At 36.0% G+C, this 13888-nt stretch overlaps 1 protein-coding gene across 2 annotated transcripts in view; it reads left to right on the top strand.

Annotated features, from left to right (window-relative positions):
- The window catches only part of ELOVL4 (ELOVL fatty acid elongase 4), a 31488-nt gene that overhangs the window by 14118 nt on the left and 3482 nt on the right, over positions 1-13888 (top strand). For both annotated transcript variants that reach the window (XM_038554597.1, XM_038554598.1), the window contains exons 2-5: positions 7967-8154; positions 9719-9799; positions 11128-11299; positions 12697-12824. In XM_038554597.1, coding sequence (XP_038410525.1) covers positions 7967-8154; positions 9719-9799; positions 11128-11299; positions 12697-12824 — 569 coding nt within the window. The remainder of the gene's footprint in view (positions 1-7966; positions 8155-9718; positions 9800-11127; positions 11300-12696; positions 12825-13888) is intronic.

Here is a 13888-nt window from a genome sequence, read left to right as displayed (position 1 = left end):
CTAACTAGTAGACAACCTGAATTCTGAAAGTCTTTAAGAAAAGTCAGCCTTTCCAAAAAAAAAGGCCTACTAGAGATTTTTTTTAAAAGATTTATTTATTTTTTTTGAGGCAGAGAGAGGAGAGCATTAGTGGGGAGGAGGGGCAGAGGGAGAGGGAAACTTTAAGCAGTCTCCTTGCTGAACATGGAACCTGACACAGGGCCCAGTCTTAGAACCCCAGGATCATGACCTGAGCTGAAATCAAGAGTCAGATGCTCAACCAACTAAGCCAGCCAGGTGCTCCAACATATTAGAGATTTTTAAGGAAGTTCCTTTAATATACACAGTGATATTTCCTATAAGAATTAATTACAATTGTTTGTATATAAGTAGAGTTTTCTTTCTTTCTTTTTTTTTTAAGATTTTGTTTATTCATGAGAGACACACAGAGAGGCAGAGACATTGGCAGAGGGAGAAGCAGGATCCCTGAGGGGAACCTGATATGGAACTTGATCTCAGGACACTGGGATCACAATCTGAGCCAAAGGCAGATACTCAACCAATTGAGCCACCCAGGTGCCCCTAAGTAGAGGTTTCTAAAGGATTTGGATTATTTCAAAACTATTGGATTACAAATATTTTATTATTATTAAAATCTGTTTTACATGTTTTTGAAAAAAGAGGATTTAAAAAAATAGCCGAAGTAATTCAAAATTCAGATACAGATTTGTTATGTATTGTTCTCCTGAATACATTATAGAATGTGCTGTTTTCTCTGTATACAAAGTTTTTAAAAAATATTTATTTATTTGAGAGAGAGATATATATAATATAAGCAGAGAGGGAGGGAGACAGATTCCCCACTGAACAGGAAGCCTGCCATAGGGCTCAGTCCCAGGATGACCTGAGCAAAAGGTAGATGCCTAACTGACTGAGCCATTCGGGTGCCCCCTCAGTATGTAAGTTATAAAATGTTCTGTTTTCTCAGTTTAAACTCTTACACAATTAATTATTGATGGTACTTTTTCTTTATTTTGGTTCAACTCTTTTCTTGGAAAAGAGGATTTAGTGGTTTGATTATTTTCAATAATAATGACAGTGTCAACATTTATTGAGCTCTTATTGTGTGTCAGGGACCATACGTATAGCCATATCTTATTTCTCCTAGCAACCCTATTATTATTCATAAAGCCAAAGAGACTTATGTAACTCAGTGTATTTACCTAGTAAATGAGAGAGCTAGGATTCTAATGTTGGTAGACTGACTTAAGAGTCAATATTTGGAACCTAGATAACTTCTCCAGATCAGGAAGAAAAGACCTAGAAGACATCAAAGGTCTTGACTTTTAATGGGAGGGGCTCAGATTATTCTTTTTTTTTTTTAAGATTTTATTTATTTATTCATGAGAGACACAGAGAGAGAGGGAGAGAGAGGCAGAGAAACAGGCAGAGGGAGAAGCAGGCTCCCTGCAGGGAGCCCGACGTGGGACTCGATCCGGCACTCCGGGATCACGCCCTGGGCTGAAGGCAGGCGCGCAACCGCTGAGCCACCCAGGCATCCCAGATTATTCTTGACATAAGACACACCTGTGTGAAAATGGTGTGGATAGGGGATAGGGTACAGCAGAAGGAACAATTCTGTGGCATTTATGTGTGCTACAACTTTTACATTTAATCATCACACATCAAAACCCTGTGAAGTAGTTATTTCCTCATTGAAGAGAAAAGAACAGTTGATTCTCCATCTATAACTGTCAACTGCCTACCCCATCATTTTGAAAACATCATACTCTCTTGCTTTCCTCAACATTATTTTCTATTTTTCTTTGGTGTTTCACTTCCAGTTCTCCCACTCCTCCCTTAAGTGCTCTCCAGTATTTGATCCTTTTTCATTTTATTCTCTCATTCCACGTGCTCTTTGTGACTTCAAACTCCGATGTGCTTTTCATTGCCAATGACTCCTCCATGTGTCCACAATGCCGGTAGTTCTCTGCAGCTTCAGAGCCTACTGGATGCCTCCATCCAGGAATCCACAAGTACTTCAGACACAGGATGTTTAAAAATTCACCTGATCATCTCCTTCCAGATCTGTTCCTCTTCCTTTATGCTCTGTCCAGGATCATGACTTCACCATCTCTGCTGCCAGCCATGCCAGACATTTAGGAGTAATCCTGAACTTTTCTTTCACTCTTAACTCATATCCGTGTCAGTCACCAAATCTGTTGATTTTACTTTCATATCTTCCTGTCTTGGCCATCACCACTGCAGCCTTCTATATTCAGATTTCCATAATTTCTGCATTATAGTGGTGTCCAAGTCTGGCTGCCCACGAGAATCACCAGATGAATTTGAGATCACAGTCCTAGGCCCTATCCAGAGATTTTGATTCAGTAGATCTGGGGTGGAGCCTAAGAATCTACACTTTTAACAAGCAGATGGTCCTTTTGTGGGTGGCCCAGCAACATAGAGATGTTTGAGAACAGTGATCCAACTGGTTTCCCCACCTCTTGACATCTCCTCTTCCCCTTCAGTCCATCTCTCACTGCTTCTGCCATATCTTTTATAAGCTAAATGTGATCCCCTATTTTTAACCAATTAAACATCTCCCCATTATCTACCAAACAGATTCTAACTTTTTCAGCATAGTTTGTAAGACTCTCCCAGTTTGCCGGGTCCAGTATGACCTGTGAGTCTCTAGTCATTTCCTGCCATCTTCCTTTATAAATATCCTCTACCTCAGGCCTGCTTAGTTTCCAGAATAAGTGTATTATTCCTGCTTTGGGGATATTTATACATAGGGTTCTTTCTGTAAGAAGGCCTTCCTTCTCTCTGTTTGGCAAATTCCTCTTCTTCGAGAAAAATCAAATGTCTGTTCTTGAAGTCCATCTTGTTCCATCTCACCTGCCATATCACTGTTCTTAAGACTGGCCTCTTGTATTACACTCATGATCCTGAAAAGCAATAGATTTTTGTGTCTGTCTCCTTTTCTAGTAAATTAGTTTTCAGAGGTCAAGAACCAAATAACCTCCTCCAAATCACTTAGCTCAGAAGGGGTGGAGAGTCTGACCTGAAAGTCTGTTCTATCTATCCATCATGCTATGTGATTTTAAGATAGAGATCAGGGTAAAAATAAAGACCTGTTGGTGGAGGGTATTTGCAGGAAGAAGGCCCACTTCAGATATACCATTTTGCCTCACATTTGTATAAAGGTATAATTTACACATAATAAAATTAACTCCTTTTAGCTAACAGTTTGTGAGTTTTGACAAGCACATAGAGTTGTATAACCAGTACGTGACCTTTTAATACAGATAAAATTGTATGATTAGTGACCTGTTTGTAAATAAATCAGTCCTACTTGGCAAGAGTTTTATGAAACAATCAAAATGTTCTAAATAGAAACTATTTCCTGAGAAAAAGTTAACCCTTAAGGGTCCAGAAGGGTTAAGGTAATGTGTCTTAGTAATTCTTATTATTAAAATATAGTTTTTTGCTCCTGAACTTGCTTTTTATGATATTTATACATCTTTTTTTTTAATTTTTATTTATTTATTTTTATACATCTTTCTTAGAAGAAAGGCAACATAAAAATATGTTGTTGAAACTTTTGAGTTAATGAAAGGCTGGATAATTCATTATTTTAAGGTTATATAAAATACATGAAGCTTCAGTACTCATGATTTTCCTTTGCTTTTCTAATTCCACATCTTTCTTTCTTCTTTCTTTCTTTTTTTCTTTCTTTTCTTTTCTTTTCTTTTTTTGGTTCCAGACTTGCAAGGGGACCTGTTAGTAATAGTAAATTTTTATATCATTGTATGACACTATTGTGACTCACTCAGTCCTTTATAGTGGAAAAGGGAACAAGTAAAAGAAGTATTAGATATTTGAATCTAATCAGAAGTACTAAGGGAAATATTTATGCAAATTTAGAAAAACACAAATAACTGCAAAGGCATGGAGAAATATCACGCGAATATCATCATAGAATGGGATTGTAATGTTGTGGTTCAGGTTACTGACAGTTACTACAATTTCTATAATGGTCATTGGAGATGGAATTTTTAAGAGTGTTCTGACCCTGGTGAACTAGAAGGGCTAATCTGAGAAGGATATGATGTGAACTGCAGCCGTTTATAGGCTGAAGACAGGATTTTGTTAAGTGATTGTTGATTGAATGCACAACTTGCACTGGTTGGATAAAGAAATGGGAGCATTACCTTTTTTCCCTGGAGAAAGCAATGAAGTAAAGATACGGAGCCTTATAGACAGAGCACACATGCCCTCTAAATACTGGATTGAAGTGTTGTTGACAACGTAAAGGAGGAACTGGGCAGAGCTATAGGAAAGGGTTGCTGGACACTGAAAAACTTGGAATATCAATAAATGCACTAGTGGATTTTATTTGAAGGGATAGAGAATAAAGGACTAATATGAAAAAAATTGGCCACTCATCATTTATTCATCAAATAAGTGTTGTTTAGACAAGCTGATAAGCCTTACAGTACACGAATGAGAGACCCAGCTCCTGCCTTCAAGAGGGTTGCATTTTAGAGGAAGGTCACAGGACAGTGTGATGAGTGCCATAGTGGAATAGAAACGTGCAGGTACTTGTATGCAAAATAGGTCCCCTGACCAATGAAAATTGCCTATTTTTTAGGTCCAGTTTTCCTCACTTTCAATTCCATTCTTCCACCTATTTATCATTTTTAAGAGTAATAATTTCAAAAGTTAAAAAAAAAAACTAAGGGATTATCTCATTTCTTTCTACTCAGAGGGTGATCCATGGAATAGTGACACAGAATCAGTTGCTTCCTAGAAAATGCAGAATCTTCCTAGAAATGGGCTGCACCCCAGACCTACTGAGTCAAAACCTGCATTTTTTTTAAAAGATTTTATTTATTTATCATGAGAGACACAGAGAGAAGCAGAGACATAGGCAGAGAGAGAAGATGACTCATGCAGGGAGCCTGATGTGGGACTTGATCTCGGGACTCCAGAATCACGCCCTGGGCCGAAGGCAGGTGCTTAACTGCTGAGCCAGCCAGGCATCCCAGAACCTGCATTTTAACAATGCCTCTCTCCCTTGTGATTTTTTTTCTCACTGAAGTTGGAGAAGAACTAACGGAGTTCCCCTTCTTCTAACAGGGTTTATAGATGAAGGGATGAAGACAGATTGTGCCTTTAAGGGCCTATGCAGAGTAGCAGAGCTGATATTAGAACTCAGCCCATCTGTTTACTGATGGAGTCTCAAATGCTTTTTCTAATATCTCTGTTATTTCTTATCTGCTCCCTTCTCCTTTTTTACTCTTCTTTGGCCTCTGTTAGTGTCTCATATTGTCACATCTTCAGCTTCTGACTCGTGTCTCTTCCTCTCACTGTCTTTCTTATTTCTCTCTTTAAATATCTCTGTTGAAAGAGAGAATGGCACAGGCTAACCATCCAAAAAGAATGAGGATTTTTATTTATTCTTGATTTGGGGGAAATTTTGGGGCTTATTTCTCTTATTTTTTTCTACTTGTTGCTCAGAACTTACTTTGAAGTCAGCAGGAATTCTGTGTGTGATTAAGAGTGATAGGGATCCCTGGGTGGCGCAGCGGTTTGGCGCCTGCCTTTGGCCCAGGGCGCGATCCTGGAGACCCGGGATCGAATCCCACGTCGGGCTCCTGGTGCATGGAGCCTGCTTCTCCCTCTGCCTGTGTCTCTGCCTCTCTCTCTCTCTTTCTGTGACTATCATAAATAAATAAAAATTAAAAAAATAAAATCTTAAAAAAAAGAGTGATAGCATTGGGGCACCTGGGTAGCTCAGTTATTTGAGTGACTGACTCCTGATTTTAGCTCAGGTAATGATCTCAGGGTCCTGGGACTGAGCCCCACGTTGGGCTCCACGATCAGCTGGGAGTCTTCTTGAAGATTCTGTTCTCTCTCTCCTCTCTCCCTCTGCCCCTCCCCCTGTTCACACATGGTCTCTCCTCTCTCTCTAAAATAAATCTTTTTTAAGAAAAGAGTGTGATATATAATCTGTGATATGAGAATCTCCTTACAGATGAGTTTATATTCCTTCTTTGTTACATAGGATTATCTCATAACAGAATCCTTTTGCTCTTTGTATCAAATGCATGGTAAAAACAGTGTCTAGTCTCTAGTTTCTGGATAGGAATCGGAAGCCACAGCTACTCCTTCTCTAGTTTCTGAAGTAAGTAGAGCAGAGCTTTAGGAATTAGGAGTTTGTCTTAAGCGTTTCTCCTATGGGAAATAAATAAATAGCTAAATACACCATATTTAAGGGGACTTTGTCACAGAGGGATACGGTCATAGCACGATATTATGACTATTATAAAGAAAAGTAAAAAGTCAGTGATAAGATCATAGTGGTACAATGCCTTCAACAAAAGTCAGCCACTCATCTTTTAAGCCACACCCTCTTGTAAGAGGATTATTCTCTCTTGTAAGTGTTTTAGTTTATTTTTAACTCTGGAATATATTTTGGTTTGAGTGACAGAACCATAATTTCCATGAATATATAGATAGTAAGCCTCTTCTATAAACTCTGAAATAAAATCAGTTTTTCACTGGGTGTTGTACGCAACTGATGAATTATTGAAAACTACATCTGAAACTAATGATGTACTATATATTGGCAAATTGAATTTAAATAAAAATTTTTTAAATCGGTTTTTGTTTTTTCTTGTTTTCATATGTGGTTTTCTTTCAAATTGCTAATGCATCTTTCTAACAACCTGTATTTCATAGAAACCATAGTTATGTCCCTTCCTGACTTTGGAGACTGTGTGATTAAACATTTCATTTCTGTGTCCTCCTTTTATCTTATTTTCTATGAATAGTGTACAGAAACAGACTAACTTTAAGTAAGATATTTTGAAACCTAATTATCTAATCCAGAGCTATTCTGCATACATAGTTTTAGTGAAACTGGCAATTTAAGTGCGGTGGGACATAGTAACGAGCAATTAAGTTAAATTCATTTGGGCTTGGCTTTAGGAACTGATTAAAATGTAGAATTTTGTTATTATTTTAAAAATACATTATTTTCCTCAGCATAAAACATAGAAATGTTTTATATTACCAAGCATAAACTAGACATTAGATTCACAACCTATAAAATACTGTTTAGGTTTTAGAAATATAAATTTCAGTATCTTTTTATAGTGTATTAGAAAGTCAATTTTTGTTAGCCCTATATTTCTTTATCATGCTTCTCTTAGAAATGTTACTTGTGGCAAAACTTTTATAAAATTGATTCAGGGTTGCGTATTTGAATGTTAAGGACAGTGTACTCATTTTAAATGAAATATTTACACATATGTGAGGTAAACGTTTATAGTTTTAGAAAAAAAATAAGCTGGTTATAGTCATGGCTGAATAGGCTCATGCTATGAAAGAAAAAGAAAAAGGTCTTAAATATGATGATTTCCATTTAAAGAAATGATAGAACTGTAATCCCCCCTAATTTTTTCTCCCCACTGTAATTGTACTTTTGTCTTCAGTATCCAAAAGTGTTTCAGGAAATGATTTCCATTGCTGTACCTCTTCAGTTTACTATTCTTTTCCTGCTAGGCACAAGTAAGGCGCAACTTCCAAACTGTACTGATACATTTCACATGTTTAATATGGAAGATAGGTTTCTCCTTAAAATATTTATTTCCTGTCAATGAAGTCTTTAATCAACTTTTCATCCTCTGCTTGTCCTATATTTGTAGCAAAGTTTATTTCTTATCTTTGTTCTCTTGGTGTCTATAAAACTTAATGTATGCCACATGTAGTGAAGCATTATTTTCAAAAGCTACTCACAGGAATTGGTCTCATTCCTTTGGTTTTAATGCCATGTTTTCTGTTGTAATTCAAAGAAAAATGCCCTGCATTTGGCCAAATTAGGAAAAAAGCTAAGCTGAAATACTATAATTCCTAACAAGTTCATTTCAAACAAATTTAGTGCTTAATAAATTTAATGTGATTTTGTTCTCTCTAGATAAACGTGTGGAGAATTGGCCTCTGATGCAGTCCCCATTGCCTACACTTTGTATAAGTACTCTTTACCTCCTGTTTGTGTGGCTGGGTCCAAAATGGATGAAGGACCGAGAACCTTTCCAGATGCGTTTAGTGCTCATTATCTATAATTTTGGGATGGTTTTGCTTAACCTTTTTATCTTCAGAGAGGTAGGTTTACTAAAGTCACCTATTCTTCCCCAGGGTTATTAGAAATTAAGACATTGAATATGTCAAACCATTATTGTAATATTGTATCCCAAGATAACTGTTGGCTATTCTAAAAGTAAAATTTACTTTTTTGATATTTTTCATGTTTGGATGACAAAAATATGAGATATATGGAAAGTATAGGACAGTTTATTTATTTATTTATTGAAAAGATTTTATTTATTTATTCATGAGAGACACAGAGAGAGAGGCAGAAACACAGGCAGAGGGAGAAGCAGGCTCCACGTAGGAAGCCTGATGTGGGGCTCTATTCCCAGGTCTCCAGGACGTGGGACTTGATCATGGGTCTCCAGGATCACACCCGTGCTAAACGGCTGAGCCACCTGTGCTGCCCAGGACAGTTGTTTAAAATGGAATGTTGAAGCAGACATACTAGATTCCAAAATAACCATTATTAACTGACAGTAGGAGTGATATAACTTTTCTGAGACTCATTTTCCCCTTCTGTAAAATAGAGATTAAAAACCTGCCTTCCAGATCAGAGATAAATGAAATTTTTTTCATAGTATTTGGCACATATTAAGTAGCCAGTAAATAGTTGTAGCTCCTTATTTGTAATTCTTATTCAGTAGTTTCAGGTTTGTTAACTGATCAAAATATGCAGATGTAGGACGCCTGGGTGACTCAGTGGTTTAGCGCCTGCCTTCAGCCCAGGGCGTGATCCTGGAGACCCAGGATCGAGTCCCATATTGGGCTCCCTGCATGGAGCCTGCTTCTATCTTTGCCTGTGTCTCTGCCTCTCTCTCTCTGTCTCTTATGATTAAATAAGTAAAATCTTAAAAAATGCAGATGTAAAATACTGATTTCAGGTTAAATCCTATTACATAATGTCATTGTATTTGGGTTTGAACAAAAATGAGTTAACTGTTACACATTGTTGCTGCTAGTCATCATGTACTTTTCTGGACACTAGAAAATTCTCCATGACATTCTGAAAAGAAATCCTAAAGGCTAAGTTGATACAGGCATTTTTTAAGTTATAAGAGTGGAAGGAATTTGTTTCCCAAGAGACTCCTCATTAAAATTCTGTATGAATTCAGAGAACTGGACTGGTGATGCTAAGAAAATAAACAGTACTCTTCTTTAAAGAAATCTGTAATTGACAGCTTAGTCTAGAGAATCTCAACTTCACAAAAACTTTTATTTGTTTGGATACTTTGACCTCATTTGTTTGATACAAACCACTCTGGGTCAAGAACAGAAATCAATGTAACTGTTAGATCTGAGTCATGGTTAATCCTAATTTCTCTTAATTATAAAGTAGATGACAGTTGAAGTCTCAGCCCAAGAGTTACATGTGATTTTTAATATAGATTTCAATTTTAGAATAAATTGACACACAACAAATTTTAGAAACTCCACAACACATTGTTTATTGCATTTGAATTTCTTAGACAATATTGTTCTTTAAAGTAATTTGAAATGTTGCATATTGTGTTTAGTGTTTTGAAATTCCATATCTACTAAAACTTTGCTTTAAATGTTATTCCCCCTTTTTTTCTAGTTATTCATGGGATCATATAATGCAGGATATAGCTATATTTGCCAGAGTGTGGATTATTCTGATAATGTTAATGAAGTTAGGGTAAGTACATTCCTAATCCCGTTAATCAGTAGAAGTGGGTTTAATTTTATAATCCCCACTCTGAAAAACCTACTTTCAAAGAATGGTAAAAGTGTATAGGATCATGTTGAGTCAATAAAAGTCAACTTTTCTTTAAAAGTACATAATTGAAAAATTTTCATAGTTATAGTGACCTGTTTGGTTGTATGAGAATGAATATGTGTTGGATTACTAGAATGTAGTAATTTTAAAAAGTTCCATGTTTACTGTAAAGATGACATTTTTGGATTTTTGTGTTTTGGGTCAAGAATGGAAACTCATAAAGAAAGTCTAATTCATTTGTTAAGAGCCTGAGGAAAAACAAATATTTTATAAACTATGTAATGTTTAGTAAGTTGAGCATTGCACAGTTTATATAGGTGTAAACTCAGTTTTTATTATATTTGCAGAAAATAAACTATTGGTAATATAATGTTACCATATTTTACTTTCCAGTCACCCTTGACATACAGAAATCTATAAACAGATTTCAGTTATGTACTGTTTTCTTTGTTGTTTGTACATAGGACACACATTATAGAAAATACTTGACATTTAGAAAGTTGAGTTTAGGTACTATTATAGTAAGGTTCTTGTTAAATATTTTAAAATATTCACAGAGGTCACCTCTTACTGGATCCTTGGATCCTTAATCTCAGCATGTAACATAATCTTTCTGTACCATCTGGTGTCTTAATTAGAGCCCAGGAAAAGAAAAGACTTATTCATGTAAGTAGGATTATATTTATGACCTAGGAAGTATTTGTTATTTTTGTTTGTTTGTTTCAACTTGCAACTTTAAAGATTTTACCGCCTAATACAAAGTACTATGATTAGGTACTTGTTGCACTTAAAGCGAGAGACAGACAGACACTAACAGAGACCAGTGGCTACACAAACACACTTGCAAAAATATCTGAGGTACTATAGGCTAAGCATGAAAAACCGAAATACCTTTACAAAATAAATATCTCAATTTCTTTACTATATTGAAAAACATAGCAGTGTGAAGGCGTTTATAGCTCTATGTTTAGTAGTTTGGTACTTCATGACATCTGGCTCTGTAACAGACTAAAAATTTTCTCTATATCATTGCCACTGGGTAAATAGAGACTTGGACTCTTTCTTTCCCATTACCCCCGCCCCCGTGGATAGATGCCTAGGTTTCATACCTACTTAGGCAAAAATGACTCCATGCCTTGTACATTTTGTGCAATAATGATTGTTTAGGACTAACTTAACAATGAATAAAAAACCATATGATAGTGTCACTCTGGTGTTTATAACATGCTTTTCCATTCTTTTTACAGATAGCTGCTGCTCTTTGGTGGTACTTTGTATCAAAAGGGGTTGAGTATTTGGATACTGTATTTTTTATCCTAAGGAAGAAAAACAACCAAGTCTCTTTCCTTCATGTATACCATCACTGTACAATGTTTACATTGTGGTGGATTGGAATTAAGTGGGTCGCAGGGGGACAAGGTGAGCATTTTCAGGAACGTAGATGCATATATTAAATTATGTAAATGTGTTGAATGGAAAAGTAATGAGAAGCTGGGAATATGATTTGGTCTTTAACTTGCTTTCATAGTTAATTATTTCTGTGTTAATTTCATTTTAAAGACATATGAAGAAAAAAAAGAAATTTGAAGAAAGTAAAGCTTTAGCTTTTTACCTATGGCTACTTAAATACATAAAGATTTGCCTCTGAGATAAACATAAACTAATCTTAAATATAGCAAATTAATATTTTAATGAGGAGTGGCTGTAGTGTTTCTGATTCAAAGGATACTAAGCTGGGGGTGCCTGGGTGGCTCAGTCAAGCATCCAACTCTTGATCTCAGCTCAGGTCTTGATCTCAGGGTCCTGAGTTCAAGCCCCACATTGTGTTCCATACTGGATGTGGAGCCTACCTAAAAAAAAAAAAAAAAAAAAAAAGGCAAAGGATACTAAGCTTTAACTTCTCAGTTAGTTTGAAGGCTCCATCTCCAATCCAAGCCCAGAGCCCACTCCTCTAAAATGAGCCTTAAATGAACCTGTTGGTTCTTACTCAAAGGTAATTATAAATAGCTTTGTTATAAAGGATCTGAATTCACATTTTGGCCAAGATATGTCTTCAGGCTTTCAGTTGCCTATAGACTGAAGATGTTTTACATCACTGAGCTGGAAACAGATTATTTCTCTCTTGAGAACCAAGGCTATAGGTCATTATAGTAGTACAGTTCACCTTCTGCTTTCATTTAAAATTGCTCAGAGACCTAACAAACAAGTACTATTCTGTTGATATGTTTATGGGCATATCTGAAAGCAATAATGAGGCTTTAAAAGTCTATCAATCTACCTTTTATTAATTTTTTTTAAAACATCCTTTTTATTTCATTATTTAAAAAAAATTTTTAAGTAATCTCTATACCTCATGTGGGGCTTGAGCTTAGGGCCCCCACCAAGATCAAGAGTCACATGCTTTTCTGACTGAGCCAGCCAGACACTCTATTAAAAATCTTTTGAAACAATTATATGTACTATGCATGTCTATTTTCTCTGAGAAAAATAGCTTGAAAAATAATATACGCAGCACTTCTTTATTATGGCATACATAAGCCACTGGGGTACTCCATTTGGAAACTTGCCTACTTTGAAAGTCCTTTGCATTTGAGGAACACGCATTTTTATTTATATGCTAAAAGCCAGAGTCTAAAGTTTAAAAAGACCTAATGTGATCTGAAGAGAAATCTTTTTCATTATTTCTACTTTACAGTTTTTATTCCTCATCTGTACTCAAGATTAGTTAGGAAATAATGTGGATTCATTTATTTTATGTTCAGATGGTTTATTGCCTATTAAAGTTTTCAGTATCTTGTAATTTTGTTTTTCTGAAGCATTTTTTGGAGCACAGCTGAATTCCTTCATCCACGTGATTATGTACTCATACTATGGGTTAACTGCATTTGGCCCGTGGATTCAGAAGTATCTTTGGTGGAAACGATACTTAACCATGTTGCAGCTGGTGAGTTAAATTCTTCTGAACTTTCTTCTGGTGAAACACTGAAAATATTTGAACTGACTAATTCTGAAGAGCTAAGTTATCCAGGACAATTTTCTGTTACAAATTTGGCTTTCTCTGTGCTGCAGCTGTGAGAGTTGAGGCTGCTTGGCTCTTGGAGTTTCTTGTTCATAGACCTAGTTGTCACTGCTACTAACCTTTTTAATGTTCTTAAAAGACTAAAAATAGTTCTTATCTCTCTAAAAGAAATGTTCTTTAAAAATATCTGTGAAATGGATGAGAAAAGATCTAAGCATACCATAAAGTACATAGACTTATATATGACCAGAAAAATAATATAGATTCTTTCTCAGGTGATTTTTTTTAACAAGGTGTTATTATTACCTCTCTTCATCCTGCTCTTGGTTGAATTTTGTTTTCTGTTCCATTTTTTAGTCCTTGTTAACAGATCCTCTACATTTAGGATATAAAAATTGAAGAGAAGGCACAGAACCAAGGAAGGGTTGGGGTGAAGGAAGAGAACAAAGACAAGAGAACTCCTCTTACTGTCTAACACATAGTTCTTAGAGAGCAGAGCTAGGTATTTTCAAAGGCTAACCTTTAGAGCAGATAATTTTCAGCACTTACTCCTAGGAGGACTTCTTGTAGCATCTGGGTACCTCAGTGAAACATTCAAAGCAAGGTGTTAGCCCAGTAATCAAACTGGAAATCCCAAGCCAACCTGGCAGCTGTTCTTCAAGCCTTGGAATTTATTATAATTTGCTGTAATCATAGCATGTGTACAATTTATCAGTGGAATCACATTTGGAAATATTATTCGTCTCTGCTTTAAGTTGCTAAACAGCTGGCTGGCTGAACAGGAAACACAACTTTTGGGGAATGCTGGGTGTGAAAGATTCATTTGTAACTAAAATGCTACAGGAAGCTTCCTCCAGTTTTTGTGTAAGCTGTTTATATAGTTTGTGTAATTCAGTTTCCTCAGTAATTAGTAAATGGTCACAAGAAAATGAAGAGAGGACAAAAGTCATCTGAACTCTTTATATCTACTTTGTCAGAGTCCTCACCTG

The sequence above is a fragment of the Canis lupus genome, chromosome 12 (genome assembly GCF_011100685.1).
Source record: "Canis lupus familiaris isolate Mischka breed German Shepherd chromosome 12, alternate assembly UU_Cfam_GSD_1.0, whole genome shotgun sequence".
NCBI classification, from domain to species: domain Eukaryota; kingdom Metazoa; phylum Chordata; class Mammalia; order Carnivora; family Canidae; genus Canis; species Canis lupus.
Note: the sequence above shows the minus strand (reverse complement) of the source record. Positions and strands in the feature narration are given on the sequence as shown.